We start from the raw sequence: 20,059 nt of genomic DNA, 5'->3' as shown, positions 1-20,059 counted from the left end.
ATAGACTATGATTACAAAAAAAAAAAAATGTGTGACATAAATGTTGTGTAGCCGTACCCTTACCGCTGTTGTTTGCTTGTTTCCAAGCATCTGGTTCTCCAATAATTGCAGAGATCCCGCAGTCTCCTGATACTTTTAAGGAAATTGCATTGTTTTATTCGTAATTTTTTTTTATGATTAGCAAACAAATAATCTAACGTTGCATTTATAAAGTGCTGACTTTTCATTGTCTGATCAGTGAAAGGAATTCTTCTCTGGTCTTGGGGTCATCTCTGAATATGCCGTGCATTGTGCTGGTGACCGTCCTGCTGGTTATCTTCTGGACGCCTCGCATGACCATACACATGTGCCTGTGACCAAGAACACAAACAAGGCTTAATCCATGGAAGTGGATTAATTTATAATGTGTGCATCCCCCAAACAAAGGTTTTCTTGTTGATGGCTTTAAGCCTCATTCACATGTCTGTTCTTAAATCTGTGAAAAGGTGGTCCGTGAAGGCTCTGTGTGTGGTCCGTGTGTCATCCGTTTTTCACAGACAGTGTGCACCTGAAAAATAATTTTCAAAGCATCTCTTCTTAATGATCTGTGAAACACGAATGGCATCCATGTTCCATCTGTGGTTTTCACAGACCCATAGACTATAATGGGCGTGATCAGTGGCGTACCGCCCATATAGGCAGACCACACAGCTGCTATGGGGCCCGTGGCAGGGGGGGGCGGAGTGCATGGAAGGCTCCGCCCCCTACATCTGTATTATAGTTATATCAGGCATTGAGGTAGCCCACTTGTCTTCCGTCCCAGGCCCTGCTTTCCCTCTGTTCAGGTAGGTGTGTGGGCCCCTTCATCCTCCCTCCCCTGAGGGGTTAAAAATAATTTTAAAAAACTCACCTAATCCACTTGATCGCGCAGCCGTCATCCTCTTCTTTCTTCTTTCTGCAGGACCTGCAAAAAGACCTGCGGTGACGACACCACGCTCACCACATGGTGAGCGCGATTACGTCATTGCAGGTCCTGCAGAAAGAAGAGGATGGTGGCTGCGCGATCAAGTGGATGAGGTGAGTTTTTTTTTATTATTTTTAACTATTACTAATTAAAATGTGGTTAGCTGCCAAAAGTGAATATACCTAGATGGGGACTTTCACCCAGCTATGGATACTGTGCAGCATACAGTTATAGCGCTATAGCTCAGTGATATATATCGAGACACTGTCCCCATTTGTTGGAGGGTGGGGATGTCAGGTGCGCCTTATTGAGATATAGTATTCAGTAATCCCCTGAGCCTAACATACGGCTCACTGGGGTCCCGGCTTTGAGGTGTGCCATACAAAGAGGTGCCACCTGCTTAACAATCCCTATACTCTCCTTTGAGGCTGGCTACAGATAAACTGATTCCCTAACTCACGTCCTGCTCGACGCGTTTCTCTACTGGACATAAGCCAGCAGTTCCTCAGGAGTCAAGCGCGGGGAAAAGAGCACCAAACAAACAATAATGGATGCTGCACGCTGCTGATATTGAGCGTACAGCGGGGCGGCCATCATAGTGCCGGAGGCTACGCATCGCTGTACGCTCAATATCAGCAGCGTGCAGCATCCATTATTGTTTGTTTGGTGCTCTTTTCCCCGCGCTTGACTCCTGAGGAACTGCTGGCTTATGTCCAGTAGAGAAACGCGTCGAGCAGGACGTGAGTTAGGGAATCAGTTTATCTGTAGCCAGCCTCAAAGGAGAGTATAGGGATTGTTAAGCAGGTGGCACCTCTTTGTATGGCACACCTCAAAGCCGGGACCCCAGTGAGCCGTATGTTAGGCTCAGGGGATTACTGAATACTATATCTCAATAAGGCGCACCTGACATCCCCACCCTCCAACAAATGGGGACAGTGTCTCGATATACAGTCAGGTCCATAAATATTGGGACAGCGACATAATTCTAACATTTTTGGCTCTATACACCACCACAATGGATTTGAAATGAAACGAACAATGTGCTTTAGCTGCAGACTGTCAGCTTTACTTTGAGGGAATTTACATCCAAATCAGGTGAACGGTGTAGGAATTACAACAGTTTGCATATGTGCCTCCCACTTGTTAAGGGACCAAAAGTAATGGGACAGAATGTTCTGGCCACGCCTAATGTTTTTGATGGGTTTGTTGTGTTTTTTCAGCCTAATGATGGCTTGCTTCACTGATAGTGACAGCTCTTTGGATCTCATCTTGAGAGTTGACAGCAACAGATTACAAATGCAAATAGCACACTGGAAATTAACTCTGGATCTTTTATCTGCTCATTGTAATTGGGATAATGAGGGAATAACACACACCTGGCCATGGAACAGCTGAGAAGCCAATTGTCCCATTACTTTTGGTTCCTTAACAAGTGGAAGGCACATATGCAAACTGTTGTAATTCCTGCACCGTTCACCTGATTTGGATGTAAATACCCTCAAATTCAAGCTGACAGTCTGCAGTTAAAGCACATCTTGTTCGTTTCATTTCAAATCCATTGTGGTGGTGTATAGAGCCAAAAATGTTAGAATTGTGTCGATGTGCCAATATTTATGGACCTGACTGTATATCACTGAGCTATAGCGCTATAACTGTATGCTGCACAGTATCCATAGCTGGGTGAAAGTCCCCATCTAGGTATATTCACTTTTGGCAGCTAGCCACATTTTAATTAGTAATAACTAATAACGTTTTTTTGTTTTCATTTTATACCTGAGCTCTATAGATTTTATAATAGTTAGGCCTCATGCACATGGCCGTTGTTTGGGTCCGCATCCGAGCAGCCGTTTTTGCGGCTCGGATGCGGACCCATTCACTTCAATGGGGCCACAAATGATGCGGACAGCACTCTGTGTGCTGTCCGCATCCGTTGCTCCGTTCCGTGGCCCCGCAAAAAAATAGAACATGTCCTATTCTTGTCTGTTTTGCGGACAAGAATAGGCATTTCTACAATGGGCCGCCTGTTCCGTTCCGCAAATTGCGGAAGGCACACGGGCAGCTTCCGTTTTTTGCGGATCCGCGGTTTGAGGACCGCAAAAAACGGAACGGTCGTGTGCATGAGGCCTTAATTTGTCCTCAAGACTATAGATGCAAACCTTTATGTGACACACTGAGTTAATTATTATTTTTAACCCCTCAATGGCAATTTTATTTAGCAGGCACAGTTCATAAGGGGGCCTGTTGGCACACAGAAGAGCAGACACAGTTCATAATGCAAGGGGGGCTATGGTGGCACTGGTATACTATTGTGCCAGCACGATAATAGCCCCCTTCCTTCCTGAGCTGTGCCTGTGTGCTGCTTATAGTGGACAGTGCCCTCAGACAATGAATGGGGCCAATGGGAGGCGTTTTTTTCCCGGTATTGAGACCCTATGACGGATCTCGAAACCAGAAAATAGAAACGCAAATGTGAAAGTAGCCTAATACGTACCCCTATCCCCGTCACCTGCGTCGCTCCTAATGCCTACACAGCTGCCACTGCTGGGGGTATGGCAGGGGAGGAGCCAGGGCAGGTGATGGAATGGGCCAGTGGTAGTTAGTGGGCGGAGTTAGTGGGGCCCCATTCAGATTCTTGCTATGGGGCCCAATGATTTCTATGTACACCCCTGGGCGTGATGGATCTGTGAACACAGACAAAATAGAGCATTTCTTCGTGCTAAAAACACGGACCGTGGGAAAAACTGAATTGTAAATACACAGATTAAACTGTCCGTGGAGAACACGTATATCACACGTATGTGGAACACTGACGTGTGAATGAGGCTTTAAAGTAAATGTTTCCAAATCAACACAATTTTGTTGTATTTAATCTAAATTAGCGCACTGATTAATTTCTTAAAGGGGTTCTTCGGGCTTTTAATATTGTTACCTATCCTGAGGAGAGGTGATCAATTTTAGATCAGCGAGGGTCCGACACCCGGCATCCCCGCCAATCAGCTGTATAAAGAGAAGGCGTGCGCAGTACACTCGTGCCATCTCCCCTCTCTCTTCCTGCTCGCTGCTGCTTTGCCATAGACATAGCAGCGGCAGGAAGGGAGACTGCACACGCACAGTGTGCGCGTCTTCCCTTCATCCTCCTGAGGATAGGTCAATCAATATTAAAAGCCTGGAGAACCCCTTTAATAAATCTTTATTCCTGGGGGAGCCCCGTAATAGTGTGATACAGAGCTCCAAATCACCTTTGTAGAAATTCTAGTTTCCTACAGCCTCCACTAGAGGGAGCTTACTGCCATACTGTGTTATCATTGACTTTAATATATAAACAGTATGCAGTAAGCTCCCTCTAGTGGTGACTGCAGACATTTCAACATTTAACTCTGGAGAGGCTTGCGCCTCTTTATATATTTGGCACATCCTCTGGCAGGGAGAATCAAGACTGGTGAAGAATACGCCGGTCTTGAAAAATGTCCCCCATAGATCGTATAGCATTACACGCAAGGTCAAAATACCCCAAAAATGGTACTCACGAAGCTTCCATAACAACTGCGACTCCCATCGGCTGTAATGCCTCATTGATTGCAATGGCGATTTGTTTGGTCAGCCGTTCCTGAACTGTAAAATGTAGAACTGCATTATCACTACAGGTTACAGATCACAGCAGAAGAGCACAAAAAGCATTCTTGGTATGCCCCCACCCGCAAAGTACAATGTGGATTATCCGTTCAGTTGGAGTATTGAACCTTACCCCCTTGGAGGTGCGCACCCATCTCCTGTTCACCTGGAGGGCTGTCTGCATTTGACTTTTTGCTCTTAGTCATTGTATGCCACTAATGTCTGTGTGACACAAACCCTGGAACGTATGATCCATTGTATAGGTCTGCAAACGTTGTACTGGATTTCAGTGGTTGCTCTCTTGCAGACACAGTGCCACATGTCTCAATGCGTTGTGTGTGGTATTGCAGCTTCGCTTTGTAAATGCATTACATTCTGAGTCGCCGCCTGTATTCCTCCACAGCTGCATTCACCATTCTGCAGACTTCACAGCTGAAGTCTCCCAGTATTCCTGGCTGGCTCAATATTTGCACAGAGTCGGATTTGTTGATTTAAAATCTGATCTAAGACAAATGAAATGCCCCCTGCATTAAAAAGCTCAGCTAAGCTGTTAGCAATGTGTCTGAGAACAAGCTTGCTGACTGTTTCCATTAACAACGTGAAGATCTACATCTGTAAATTATACAGTAAAATGTTACTTGAAGTGGACTCACCCTTTAAAGAAAGTCTGTCAGCAGGTAAGACCATGCAGATCTGCTGACCATGCTAGTTAGCAGCTGGCAAGAGCATATATGAATGAATACATGAATATTTTTTTATAGTTTTATTCTGCCAGGTGCTATTCCTGCGAGTGCCCAGAAGTGTTCTCTGGATTAAGCTGCTTTCCAGCCTCCGCCCTGAGTGACAGCTGTAGTAGTCTCCTGCTTTAATGCTACAGCTGTCATGCAGAAGATGAGGGCTGTAGAGCAGCTCAATGTAGAGAGCTCTTCACTGTGAAGCTCCGCCTCCTGGTCAGAACTTGACAGAATAAAACTTCATATTTACACTACTCCTGATGATAAAAACTTTACAAGAGGTATGTTTGTACTGTTCTCTCCAGCGACTAGCAAGTGCTGTCAGCAGCTTAGTATGCCAAAAGGTTATGGACACCTTCGGAAGGCAATATTTTTATTATTTTATTGTACTCATTTTGAGCTACAAATGTTTTTTCTTTTTCAATTGGTATTAATTAAAAATGTTGAGCCCCTTTCTCTGTGCAGCCTTGAGATTCTCTAGTAGCTGCTCTGTGTTTATACTGTTTCCCATCAGGCAGCAGTGACCTCCGAGCTGGCATATGACGGCTCAAAGTGAAAGTAAGATGCTCACAGCTAGGCAAACAGTTAACTTTTATAACTTAGTGTAAACTTAAAAAAAAAAAAAAGAGTAAATTGCAATCATAAAAATTGTCACCAAAGGTGTACATAGCCTTTAAGTTCTATGTAAAATTTGGGCTTAAATTCCAGACATTATTAACATGTATAAATTGGTATCACTTTACCTTGTAATCTCCGGCTGAAGATTTCAACAATTCTGAAAGAAAAAAAAAGTCAGCAAATGTCTGATTACGTACAGTGTCATTTATGATGAGTCAGACATCAGACAGGCTTCAGTAGTGCAGAGGCGCTTTCTCTTCTCAGCTCAGGGCCAGTGGTAGAGGCCTATGTTATACACTGCTCAAAAAAATAAAGGGAACACTTAAACAACACAATGTAACTCCAAGTCAATCACACTTCTGTGAAATCAAACTGTTCACTTAGGAAGCAACACTGAGTGACAATCAATTTCACATGCTGTTGTGCAAATGGGATAGACAACAGGTAGAAATTATAGGCAATTAGCAAGACGCCCCCAATAAAGGAGTGGTTTTGCAGGTGGTGACCACAGACCACTTCTCAGTTCCTATGCTTCCTGGCTGATGTTTTGGTCACTTTTGAATGCTGCCGGTGCTTTCACTCTAGTGGTAGCATGAGACGGAGTCTACAACCCACACAAGTGGCTCAGGTAGTGCAGCTTATCCAGGATGGCACATCAATGCGAGCTGTGGCAAGAAGGTTTGCTGTGTCTGTCAGCGTAGTGTCCAGAGCATGGAGGCGCTACCAGGAGACAGGCCAGTACATCAGGAGACGTGGAGGAGGCCGTAGGAGGGCAACAACCCAGCAGCAGGACCGCTACCTCCGCCTTTGTGCAAGGCGGAACAGGAGGAGCACTGCCAGAGCCCTGCAAAATGACCTCCAGCAGGCCACAAATGTGCATGTGTCTGCTCAAACGGTCAGAAACAGACTCCATGAGGGTGATATGAGGGCCCGACGTCCACAGGTGGGGGTTGTGCTTACAGCCCAACACCGTGCAGGACGTTTGGCATTTGCCAGAAAACACCAAGATTGGCAAATTCGCCACTGGCGCCCTGTGCTCTTCACAGATGAAAGCAGGTTCACACTGAGCACATGTGACAGACGTGACAGAGTCTGGAGACGCCGTGGAGAACGTTCTGCTGCCTGCAACATCCTCCAGCATGACCGGTTTGGCATTGGGTCAGTAATGGTGTGGGGTGGCATTTCTTTGGAGGGCCGCACAACCCTCCATGTGCTCGGCAGAGGTAGCCTGACTGCCATTAGGTACCGAGATGAGATCCTCAGACCCCTTGTGAGACCATATGCTGGTGCGGTTGGCCCTGGGTTGCTCCTAATGCAAGACAATGCTAGACCTCATGTGGCTGGAGTGTGTCAGCAGTTCCTGCAAGACGAAGGCATTGATGCTATGGACTGGCCCGCCCGTTCCCCAGACCTGAATCCAATTGAGCACATCTGGGACATCACGTCTCGCTCTATCCACCAAAGTCACGTTGCACCACAGACTGTCCAGGAGTTGGCAGATGCTTTAGTCCAGGTCTGGGAGGAGATCCCTCAGGAGACCGTCCGCCACCTCATCAGGAGCATGCACAGGCGTTGTAGGGAGGTCATACAGGCACGTGGAGGCCACACACACTACTGAGCCTCATTTTGACTTGTTTTAAGGACATTACATCAAAGTTGGATAAGCCTGTAGTCTGTTTTTCCACTTTAATTTTGAGGGTGACTCCAAATCCAGACCTCCATGGGTTAAAAAATTTGATTTCCATATTATTTTTTTTGTGTGATTTTGTTGTCAGCACATTCAACTATGTAAAGAACAAAGTATTTCAGAAGAATATTTAATTAATTCAGATCTAGGATGTGTTATTTTTGTGTTCCCTTTATTTTTTTGAGCAGTGTATAAGATGCTAACTAATGTGCTGGGTGTCATTGTAATCTCTACAATCTGTCTTTGGGCATCTGTAGCTAGGACATACCCCTTTAAATTTGGACATCTGCCAGATGGTCCGGTAGGAATAGTCCAGTGTGCAGACACTGAACATCATGGGACAGTAAAGGAACTATGGTGGTCATTTACGAACAGATATATGGCACTTTTTGGCATATATCTGTCGCAGATTGCGGTGCAGAAGTTATTTTTTGCTGCAATCTGCAACTTTTTCCCCTTTTCCGCCACTCATGCCAGGTCTAAGAAAATGGGTGTGGTGTGGGCGGGGAGGCCCATCTCATTTTCATTTTCTCCACCTGTTTTAGGAGCAGAAAATGGTCTAAATCTATGCCAGCAAAGATGCTGGCGTAGATTTAGACAAGTGTAAAGTCCACTTAAATTATGTAGAGGCCGGAACCTCTACATAAATAGGCGGATGAACTGCCAGCGCAGGAGGGACGAAGTCCGGGTCTAAATCTCCAGTCTTCATAAATGTCCCCATATGTCCTTATATTAGTGAACACTACCTCTTACTGAGCACCCTTGGCTAATCAGAAGAGCTGAGAGGACTGTTATGATGCCCTGTGGACTCCTTCTGTGATGAATATGTCTACGGGGCCAGGAAGCTGCTACATGGGATTTTTCCATGTCCTTCTCACTAGATGTGAGGGAAGGCGCATGCTATCTGCATCATATATCACATCTTAAATTTTATCTCGTGAATGGACTAATTTAAAGAGAACCTGTCACATTGAACATGGTGTTTGAGCTGCAGGCAGCATGGTATAGAGCAGGAGGAGCTGAGCAGACTGATTATATAGTTTTTGTATTTCATTCATTTATATTCTTGCTTATTCTGGGCTTTGAAGTCCAGGAGGCGATCCTATCAGTGATTGACAGCCTTCCCTCTATGACTGTGTATACAGAGAGAGCTGTCAATCACTGATAGGACCGCCTCCTGGACTTCAAAGCCAAGAATAAGAATATAAATCAATGAAATACAAGTTTTACTGAATCTTTTCCCAAAAAACTATATATCAATCTGCTCCACTCCTCCTGCTCTACAACATGGTGCCTGTAGCTTACATTGCATTTTCATGGTGACAGGTTCCCTTTAAAGGTGCCGCCCTGACCCATCATCAGATCAGCGTTACCTTGCTAGTTTGCTCAGCCCGACAACTTTTTTATTCGGTAAGTAGCCAATATGCACCTAGAAAAAAAAAAAAAAAGAGAAAAAAAGATTTACCATAATTTTCCTTTACATTGGATTATGATCGCTGGAGTAGTCATAGCGAATCTAGAGGTTTGCATTTATATATTGCTCAGTCCTACTAGATCAGGGAACAGCAACCTCTGACACTACAGCTGTTGTGAAACTACAACTCTCAGCATGCTCCATTCACTACTATGAGAGTGCAGTGCGCCAGTCCTGCAGGGTGAGCGAATGTGAGGTCACAGGGGTAGTTAACAAACCGAGGGTTGCTCTTGGTACTCAGTTTTTATATACCCTGGGCAGGCATACAGCAGTGATAGAGAGGCTGGCACATGGATCCTCTGGGGCACTCTCTGTGTATAGGGGCCAGGTGGTAGGTGAGGTGCCCTGGGTGTTGTAGGTTTAGTGTGCCTGTGGCAAGATCCCTTAAAGTTCGTGACGCCAGTGCCGGTAACGGTGGCACACCGATTTGTTGTAGGAATAATTGAGGTACACAAAGTTGCAGTGAACCAGAACTTCTTTTTACTGAACAGTTCAACTATATACAGTCTTCAGTTAGTTCCACATGTACCATGTTGAATACAGGCAGGCTTCATGCAAATGGCAGGCAAAGTCTTTGCAAGATACACAGAGGGAATAAACACTTACAGATCAGGCTGTATTTCCCTCAGATCCTGTCTGGCTTTCACCAAGGCCCATATGCCCTATAGATGGCTTTATCCTTGGGTAGAGAAACCTTCCTCTGGTATATATCCTCTTGCTTTAAATATCCTTCTGCCCTTCAGCTTTCTATTTGGCTGGATAAAAGTGGCTCTGCTCTGTACTTTGTAAGGTGCTAGATATCTTCAGGAGGCAACTTCTTCTCCTGGAAGCAAGCTAGGAGCCTGGGCTATCTAGCTGCATGTCAGAAGCTGCTTCCCAGCTATTTTCTGGTTAAGGTGCACACTGGCTTCTGACCACACACTCTGTCTCTGGTCTGGACCTGACTATATATACTAGGGGGTTCCCTAGCTCCCTCTACAGCTTGGGAGGAGAAATTACACCCCTAACAGGCCTGGTACACAGGAGATAATATGAAAATACACATCACAATGCAATGTAAAATACCATAACCATGTTCCACAGGAGGTGGAGAACAACGTGACCCAATTGACCCTTGAGTAGTGCCCACCCTTACGTAGTGGGACACTACAAGAGTTCCAAGAACAGCTGAGCAAGTGTGCATGCTGGGAGTTGTAGTTTCACAACACCTGGAGTGCCGGGGGTTTCCGGCTGCTGTACTAGATGATAATATCCATGTGGCTCCTGTATGGCTCAGAGCTCAAAAACAGAGGTAAGTGTCACTGTTATAATTTAGGTAAACACTTAGGGGGTCATCTATTAAGACTGGCGTTTAGGCTTTATAACACCTATATCTGGCGGTGGATGCTGGCCCGTCCCCTTACCTGACAGCGCCACACCCACTTTTTTACACTTGGAGCGAGCAGGGAAAAGTCACGGATTGCGTCGCAAGTAACCATTGTGCCGCAATCTGCTTCAGGAATATGCCTAATATAGGCGTATTTCTGGATAATAAATGCCCCCCTAATATTCCGAAATCTTCTAAGCACTCGGACTGGCTCACCATAGTACCTAAGGACATTTGGAGCTGCCTTAGAGGACAATCACTTGCCACTAGCGTCTATTTCTTTGATTCAAAATCTATTAGACTTTATGGATGATATAGGGCTTGGCCCCGAGAATAACTTCCTCTGGTGGGCCCAAGGAGCCCCAGTCTGACACTTATTCTAAGTTTTTGATATACGTTTTATTGGGGCCCCTTTAAATAGTAAAAATAATGTGGCTGTTGGGTATGATGTAAACCCGCTTGTTACTTGTTACCCTCCGTGGTTTTAGTACATACCTTGCCAAAAAACGGTACCAAGTGATGTTCACAGAGTGAAAAAACATCAATATCCTTTACAATGACAATTTCGTCATGGTTTTCATCAAATATGGCGTTGTTGAGTATATCTGCAACATACAAATATAAAATATAAATTTTAGGACAATTGCATCCAAATGCATTTTTTTTTATTTGAAGTTAAATTGAAAATTGTTGAGTTGTCATCTTGAGTCACACTTTAAGAGGATGGGATGGCAGCACAAGATTAAAGGGGAATTTCAGTTTCCAGTATGATGACACTGTATGCCCTGATTGGGAATTCTGAAGTAACAGAGGGATTCCTCACTTCAGGATCCTCGGCTGGAGTGGTGAGTAGTTACAAAGAACATCTTGCCTTCTCGAGGACCTGCATTGTCCTACATTACACATATGAACCACTGATTTGAACAGATGCTGTATGATGCTTCATCTCCTCTGTGGTGGCCAGAAGTCAGCACCTGAACAGCACAGCTCCATCCATTGTGTAGAGGATGGGTCTGGTACCTGAGGAGCTGCTCCCATTGAAGTGAATGAGAGCTGAGCTGCAGTGGACAACCCCTTTAACCCGCTGAGCTCTGTAATGCTTCATTTACCTAGTTTTGGCGCAGCTGAAAAATTGATCTCTTGCTCCCAGGTTCCCTCACACATTATATTTGAGTAATAAGGTTTTCCAGGAGTTACCTATTGATGACCTATTGCTATGATAGATCATCAATATCAGATTGGATAGGGACCGACTCCAGTCACCTCTGCTGATAGGCTGTTTTCAGGACCTGAACACCACGTATCCATATACTGTGTAGCGTCCGTACTATCACCTAAATGGGAGCAGCTCTGCAGCAACCAGGTGCGGCCATGGTGCACGGAGCGGTGGTGCTCCAGTACCTGGTTCTTGCCTCATCAGTTCCTGAAAACAGTTAGGCCTCTTTAACATGGGCGTCGCGTTTGAGGGCCGGATAGGATGCGGGTGCGTCGCGGGAAAATGCACAATTTTTCTGCGCGAGTGCAAAGCGTTTTAATGCGTTTTGCATGCGCGTGAGAAAAATCGGTATGTTTGGTACCCAGACCCGAACCCGGACTTCTTCACAGAAGTTCGGGTTTGGGTTAGGTGTTGTGTAGATTTTATTATTTTCCCTTATAACATGGTTATAAGGGAAAATAATAGCATTCTTAATACAGAATGCTAAGTAAATTAGGAATGGAGGGGTTAAAAAAATAAAAAATAAAAATTAAACTCACCTCATCCACTTGTTCGCGCAGTCCGGCTTGTCTTCTTTCTTCTTCTTTGATGACCTGGGAGAAAAGGACCTTTGGTGACGTCACTGCGCTCATCACATGGTCCGTCACGTGGTCCGTCACATGGTCCATCACCATGGTGATGAACCATGTGATGAGCGCAGTGACGTCACCAAAGGCCTTTTCCTCCCAGGTCATCAAAGAAGAAGAAAGAAGACGAGCCGGACAGCGCGAACAAGTGGATGAGGTGAGTTAAAATAAAATTTAAACCCCTCCATCCCTAATTTACTTAGCATTCTGTATTAAGAATGCTATTATTTTCCATATAAGGGAAAATAATAACGATCGGGTCCCCATCCTGATCTTCACCTAGCAACCATGCGTGAAAATCGCACCGCATCCGCACTTGCTTGCAATTTTCACGCAGACCTATTCACTTCTATAGGGCCTGCGTTCCGTGAAAAACGCACAATATAGAGCATGCTGCGATTTTCACGCAACACACAAGTGATGAATGAAAATCACCGCTCATGTGCACAGCCCCATAGAAATGAATGGGTCCGGATTCAGTGCGGGTGCAATGCGTTCACCTCCCGCATTGCACCCGGGCGGAAAACTCGCCCGTGTGAAAGGGGCCTCACAGGGGCTGTCCAGGACTGCAAAAAAAAATGGCTGCTTCCTTAAAAAATTAAATAAAATTTGAGCTGCAATATCAGGCACAACCCATGGGCAGATGGTTCTGGAATGAAGCAGCCATGTTTTTCTAATCCCGGACAAACCTTTTAATTGGCAGGGGAGCTGAAAGCCTGCCGATCTGAAATGGATGACTGATTCTAAGGACTGGTCATCAATAGTGAACTGCTGGAAAACCCAGGAAAGGAAAACTCCACTTTTCTAAATTTTTATAACATTCCGTAGACTAAATTTACAGATTTCTAAAACTGCATGGCCGGTCAATATCTGAACAGAAAAAAAAAAAGCAAAATGTACATGAGACTTGTCAAATGTCATTCACTTTGCTGGTACTCTAGTACGCCATACCACCCAACTTTTTGGCCAGTCACGGAGGGACAGTTATGGCTCATTGTGTAAAAGATCCAATCACTTGCCATTTCCTGCCATGTTGAGACAGTAGCCAGAAGTGGGGTATAATATAGCAAGAAGCAGGTGTAATATAGAGGTAGGAACCAGGCGATTGTTTCTGGAGCAGTTTACTTAGTTAATTAAAGAAGTGGGAGCGGCACCTATCCCTAGAACAGAGCTGGAAGTCGTACCGTACATGCGCAGCCCACCTACATTCATATCTATGGGACTGTCAAAAATAGTTGATCACTGGCTTGGCTATTTCCACAAGCCCCATAGAAGTGAATGGAGCGGTGGCCACGCTTGCGCAGTGCGCTTCCCATTCATTTTTATGGGACGTCCAAAAATAACTTTGTGATTTTTTGCATTCCCATAAAAATGAATGGAGGGCGACCACACATGTATCCTAGCGATATGCCCCAACTGTCCAAGATGGGACAACCCTTTTAATGTACATTTTTTACCAGGTCAAAAAGAGGGATATTTAAGTTAGAAAGAGGGAAAGAGGGACTTGAGTCAAGAAGAGGGACACTTGGGAGGCATGTATTACACTGCGGTTTTTCCACAAGAAAATCCTTGCAGAAAAATAAATACTTGTGATCCGCAGTGTGTGTAGTTACCCTAATAGTTCCCATTCAATGACTGTAGTCAGAGATCTTGGAAATGGTCAGCAGTTGAAACATAAAGCATAATGGAAAATTGCATAACTTTTAGTTCCTCAAAATATAAACTTTTTTGCCCGATATTACTTTTGCATTGCTCCCTTGCAGCTAGAAGGATTTACAGCATCAGAATTCACAACTCGGATTCTGCTGTATTTGGCAAGGCAAAATGGACATGTGTCACTTGCGGATTTTGATGCAGATTTGCTGTGGATTTCACCCTATGAATTGTAAACGGTGTCAATCTGCATTATAAATTGACATGCCGCGAATATAAAATCCACACTGCAGATCACTTGCTGCTGTGGATCAATTTTCTGCAGCGTGTGGATTAGATTTGCTAAAAACTCTTTCATTTTGCTGGTAATGTAATATATTACAGATTTTCCATGGCAGCAAATCTGCAGCATACCCACCATGTGTGATCATACTCCTGACCTGCAAAATTTATACCATCAGTGTTCACCCTAGTGACCTTCTCAAGCCACCTGTAGACTTGGTTTCCACTTGGCCATTGAGGTACCAGGCCAAAGTGTGACTGCAACCTTTACACCCCCTAAAGTAATGCCCTTGAAGTCTAAGGTCTAACACCAGAAACCTTCAACATCTTGCCCTAGCCATGTGTATTTGAACTCACCATGAATGGTCTCCTGATATCCCTTGGTGAAGTACTGCATGGCTTTGGCAGCTCTTAGAGGAGTCTTCAGCAAGCCTTCCCTTTCGGGATTCTCCCCCAGTTCTTTTAGGATGTTGGTGTAGGCAGTTTCTAAAGCTGGCAGCTTACTCTCTTCATGGTGCTCCTTATTGCACTGGTTCAGACTTTGCTGCAACTTTTTCATGTCCATGGTTCCATTGTAACCGGTGATGTAGTTGCAGTTGACTTCTCCGTTCATGTGGTTGTTCATGGTTGATGTTCTAGCTCTGATGGATCTGGTACCTCAGTCAGCGTTCAGACTCATTCAAGGCGTCCTCTGTATTTATACATCACCGGAGCACCAAGGCCAATCTCTGATGAAGATCTATGACGTAGAAGCCATCAGATGTTTCTTCTGCCTCAGGCTAAATTGCAGATGACTGATGCACATGAATGGAAGAAAGAGGGTGTCTGATAAACAGGTTAGCTATGCTGCTCCTGCAGATGGGCTGGCCAGACGCCCTCTCTCTCATTCTGCTTTCACTGATTCTGCAATTAACATGTGTATAATGTGCATGAAGGACATGGTCGAGTTCTTATCACCATAAGATACACCGGGTGTAGCCACAAATGTACATGAGATGGAATATTAGTAATGGAAGTAGAATTTACTTTCATGTGTGAAGTGAGGAAGGCAATAAAAGTGAACGCTCCCACATCATGCCGTTTTAGGGTTCAATATTCTGTGCTGGTTCATTTTGGCGTACATACTTTTAGTGGATTAACCCTTTATTCCTTTTTATACCCCATTTTAAATTTGTGCTGTACCTAAAGAAAAACGTACACTCACATGCTCCCCATCCCTCTCGTCCAGCATTGAGGGCCCAATCTGCTCTCCTTTCAGTCCTTGGGCCTGGAAACCTCCAGATGGGTTCACATGCAGTGCAGCAGCCACTCACTGGCCTCAGTAGTGATGTGCCCCCCAATGTCTTGTGACCCAGCAGTGAAGTGCAGCTTGAGAACACATCACCTGAATGACTGCAGCAGCGCATGTGATCCTTTTAGGATGTTTAAAGTGGCTGTCTATCTGCCATTTTTATATTGATGGTCTATCCTGGATGCTATGTGTTCGCTACACACATCACATCCGGACAGAAAACTCACCCGTGTGAAAGAGAAAAAACAGTCTTTAAGGTGTGGCATCCAAGGTTCCCATATTCCATCAATAAGGGATTGAGAGTCCTCCAAAAACAAAAGGAATTGAAATCTGGCACTGGGGGAGAGTCGGGAGGCCCCCATACACATTGGATGATTGGATCTTCAGTAGAAAACCACAACCAGAAATTTTATTAAAGCGGTTTTCTGGCCTCCTGTTATTGATGAGCTATCCTCAGGATAGGTCATTAATATCCAATTAGTAAGGGTCCGATACCCCGAACCCCCATGATCAGCTGTTCCCTGCAGCCTATGCAGGGCTCCAGACTAAAAAAAATATCAAGGAGCCACTGGCTCCTAACCTGAAAAATTTAGGAGCCAAATTTACATTTTTAGTCGCTAAATTTAAAATACATATAATTACGGTATAATTAAAAAAAAAAAAAAAAACACATGTCTTACCTAGGGTTGTCACAATACCAAAATTTTGACTCGATTTCGATACCATAAAAAAGAATTGCGATACTCGATACCACGTGAAAAAAAAACACCAAAAAAGCTGCGTGCATTCCACATTTTATGGAACGCCTGGACCATAATAGAACAGTCCTAACCTAATTTTTGTCGGGACAAGGTGACTAAAAAATGTTTTTTTCTGTTACGGCGTTCACCGCATAGGAGATATTTTTTTATTTTTTAATAGTTTGCACTTTTTCGGGCATGGCGATATGTCATTTCTTTATTGTTTATATATTTTATATGTAAAATTGGGCAAGGGAGTGATTTAAACTTAATATTTTGGTGTTTGCATTTTTTTACTTTTTTTTTTTTAATAACTAACTATTTCCCCCCTTAGGGGCTAGAACCTGGGATCTTTTATCTCTTGTCCTATTCACCCTGATAGAGCTCTATCACGGTGAATAGGACTTTACACTCTCCCTGCTGGCTTCAGTAGCGTCCTGGCTGCCATGGTAACCGTTCGGATCCCCAGGATTACACTGCTGGGGCTCTGATCGTAACTGCCACCGCAACCAATGATTATAATGCTTGGGGGGGGGGGGGGGGGTTGGGGGCGCACTGCGCCTCCAATGATTCTACTTTATAATACTGGGGTTGGGGGGGGGTTCGGTGCACTGTGCCACCAATGAATATAGTTTATGCTTAATACAAACGCAGGCTGCACTGCGGGTGTCGGCCATATCCCATACCCGGCACCCAGCCTCTATGACTGCGCGCTGTGATCCGCCGCTATTAAAGGGGTTATCCCACTTAGCAGTTTCATACTTACCTGCTGCCACCGCGCGTTCACTTCCTGGATTCTGGCTGGGGGCGGGCTTCATCTTGATTGAAGTCTTCTCCCGGCCGGGCCGCGCGCTGGACTGAACGCGCACGCTGCCGCGCATGCGCAATGTGACTTATTTCTGGCCAGTATAGTACAGAGACGGCGTGCGCGTTCGCAGCTCTGTACTATTCTGGCCGGGAAGAAGTCACCGTCGCGCATGCGTGGCAGCGTGCGCGTTCAGGACAGCGAGTGGCCCGGCCGGGAGAAAAGAAGAAGTCTTCTGGGCAAGCGCGACCATCGGGATCTTGCGGAAGAGCGGTGGTCGTAACCAGGGGAGACCGAGTCACAACAATAAGGTAAGTGGGGATGAATTTTCTCCTAATCGGTGGGAATTTGTTAATAAAGTATATTTACAAAAATGATCACTGTCAAATCATTAACAGATTTAACAGTGATCATTATGATGGGATAACCCCTTTAACCCCTCAGGTGTGGCACCTGAGGGGTTAATAGCGGCCTAGCGCAGCGCACAGTCATAGAGGCTGGGTGCCGGGTATGGGATATGGCCGACACCCGCAGTGCAGCCTGCATTTGTATTAAGCATAAACTATATTCATTGGTGGCACAGTGGCCACAGCCCCTCCCCTCCTCCTCCCTGCTATTAGCCATTGGTGGCAGCGGCACAGGGGGGAGGGACTGCCTCCTTCTCCCCTGTGCTGTTGAGAAGAACATGGCACGCGCAGGGCCGGCCTTTGGGGTGTGCAAGCTGTTCGGCCGCACAGGGCGCCATGGCAACAGGGGCGCCCGGCGGCCGACACAGCTCGCAGTCGGTCTCTTACAGCAGGCCGGCCCAAGATTGTGTGAGGCGAGCCTGGTGAGCTGAGCCGCTGCAGCTGCCAGGTCAGGTTCCGGAGCGCGGAGGAGGAGCTTAGGGGCGCAGGCGCAGCATCTAAGTGCTGCGCCTTCACAGAGAGCCGCGGAAGGATCCGCTCAATGTGTGAGGGCCGCGGCCGGTGCTCTGCAGACAGGGAGGGAGCAGAAGACTTCAAATAGTGAGTACCTGTTCTTATTGTTTTTTTTTATTTTTATCTTTTACCAAATATCTTTCCTTAAATGGGGGCAGGGTCTAATTAGGGGGGGCAGGGGACTGGGTAAAGGTGACAGGGTATGATTAAGGGGGGGCAGGAGACTGGCTATGGGTGACACTGGGTATGATTGTACTTGTTTGCACTTGCACTTAAATTATCTGTAATTAAAAAAAACTGTTTGTTACAAAATTTGTTTTCTTCTATGTGTATGTTTAGGTGAACCGGGTGTGTGGGGGGGGGGGGGGGGGCCGCCACAAAATTAGCTCGCACAGGGCGCCTGAACACCTAAGGCTAGCCCTGGGCACGCGCTGACAGCGCGTGCCATGTCAGTCTCGTGTGTGAGAGGCAGAGCAGCGGAGGGTCTAGGCGCAAATGGCGACATGACTACAAAGTCTTGTCGCCATTTAGCAATTCTAAGTCACATTTGCGATCATTTTGGTCGCCATCTGGAGCCCTGAGCCTATGGGGCTGGAACTAGCACTTTGAATAGGACAGGAAGCACAGCTCTATTCAAAGTGTAGTGGTCATGCTGGGTTACTGCAGCTCAGCTCCCATTGAAGAGAAGGAGCAGTTCTATTTGCAGTGCCAGTTCTAGCACCGGATGCCGCAGGGAACAGCTGATCAGTGGAAGTGCCGGGTGTCTGACCCTCAGCAATCGGATATTAATGACTACTTTGGGGATAGGTCATCAATATCAGAAGCCTGGAAAAACCCTTAAAGGGGTTTTCCAGTAATATTGATCTTTAACCCCTTCCCGACCAGCGCTGTACTAGTACGGCGCTGGCCAGGTCTTTAAAAATGGCGCCCGCCTTCAGCAGACACCCACGGTTTATGTCTGCGACTGGCGATAATGCCAGTCGCAGACATTTAACGCTTCAGATGGCTGTGGTCAATCCTGACCATGGCCTCTGAGTGCTGCAAACCCGGGAGTGCGCGCTTCCGGGTATGCTCCCGCTCCCTCCGGCGGCGATAGGAGGAGTCAATGACAGGAGGCTGCTGCATAGTGTTTCCCATGGAGCCCTTGTCTATAGCAGGGCTCCATAAAAAACTAGTAAATTTCTCATAGACGCCAATGCTAATGAACTATGGGAACTATAAAAAAGTGGAAAAAAAATAACGTTGTTAAAAATATAAAAATTCTAATCACCACCATTTCCCTAAAAATAAAAAAAATACATATGATGCCATGTGCAAAAAAACACCCATTGTATAAAAATATTAAAATATTTTCCTCATGCAGCAAACGGTAAATGGAAAAAAAACTTCAAAATGACCGATTTTTGGTCGCTTCATTTCCCACAAAAAATAAATAAAAAGTTATCAAAAAGTCGTACACACCCCAGAATGGTATCAATTAAAAGTACAGATCGCCCTGCAAAAAAATGAATGTTCACACAGCTCTGTACACATAATTACAAAAAAGTTATAGGGGTCAGAATATGGTGATGAAAAAATAAAACAGATTTTTTTCCAAGTTTTTTATTATTTTATCAGTATCAATGTAACAGCGTCCTCGGTGCGACACTGTCCCCCTGCTCGCCGTCATGGTTCTGGGCGCCGTGCCCACCTGTGATCATGATCTGTACTTCCCCGTCTCTGTTGCTGCTCTGGAGATTGCGCTCCGCAGTTTCCAGTTTACCTGAACGCTGCTTGTGCTCGGCTGCTGTACGCATCACTCCTTGGGCGGGGCTGTGTTGTGTCAGGTGATTCCATTGACCTACCCTGGCTCTCCTGGAGGTATTTAAGTGGCTCAGCCCTCTACCCAAGTGCCTCAGAGTCAAGGTCCTATCCTGTGCAATTGAGCTTGCTACCACTTGTGTTCCTGACTACGTGCCTTGTTCCTAGACTACGCTCTTCATCTGATCCCTGCTTGCATCACTACTCTTGTTGCCGACCCGGATTGTCTGACTTCGTTCTTGTGCTGCCTGCCCTGACCCATTGCTTGTCTCGACTACGTCTCTGCCTCATC

At 45.6% G+C, this 20,059-nt stretch overlaps 1 protein-coding gene across 1 annotated transcript; it reads right to left on the bottom strand.

Moving 5' to 3' along the window:
• Nucleotides 1-164: 164 nt before the first annotated feature.
• On the bottom strand, nt 165-14,867 carry LOC120999434 (GTP cyclohydrolase 1-like). The gene is made up of 6 exons (XM_040430317.1): nt 14,569-14,867; nt 10,930-11,039; nt 8,968-9,023; nt 6,033-6,064; nt 4,471-4,555; nt 165-350 (listed from the first exon to the last, which is right to left on the bottom strand). The coding sequence occupies exons 1-6, from the start codon at nt 14,834-14,836 to the stop codon at nt 224-226; spliced, it is 678 nt and encodes a 225-aa protein (XP_040286251.1). The 5' UTR covers nt 14,837-14,867; the 3' UTR covers nt 165-223.
• Between the last annotated feature and the right edge of the window lie 5,192 nt (nt 14,868-20,059).

The sequence above is a fragment of the Bufo bufo genome, chromosome 4 (genome assembly GCF_905171765.1).
Source record: "Bufo bufo chromosome 4, aBufBuf1.1, whole genome shotgun sequence".
Lineage (NCBI taxonomy): Eukaryota > Metazoa > Chordata > Amphibia > Anura > Bufonidae > Bufo > Bufo bufo.
This window is presented reverse-complemented; position numbering and strand designations above follow the sequence as displayed.

Excerpts from the sequence above, each read along its gene's own strand:
- LOC120999434 (XM_040430317.1), bottom strand. The coding sequence starts at position 14,836 with ATGAACAACCACATGAACGGAGAAGTCAACTGCAACTACATCACCGGT. Across the intron at positions 11,040-14,568 it reads ATATCAGGAGACCATTCATG|ATATACTCAACAACGCCATA; the intron begins GTGAGTTCAAAT and ends TGTATGTTGCAG. Across the intron at positions 4,556-6,032 it reads CTTCAGCCGGAGATTACAAG|TTCAGGAACGGCTGACCAAA; the intron begins GTAAAGTGATAC and ends TACATTTTACAG.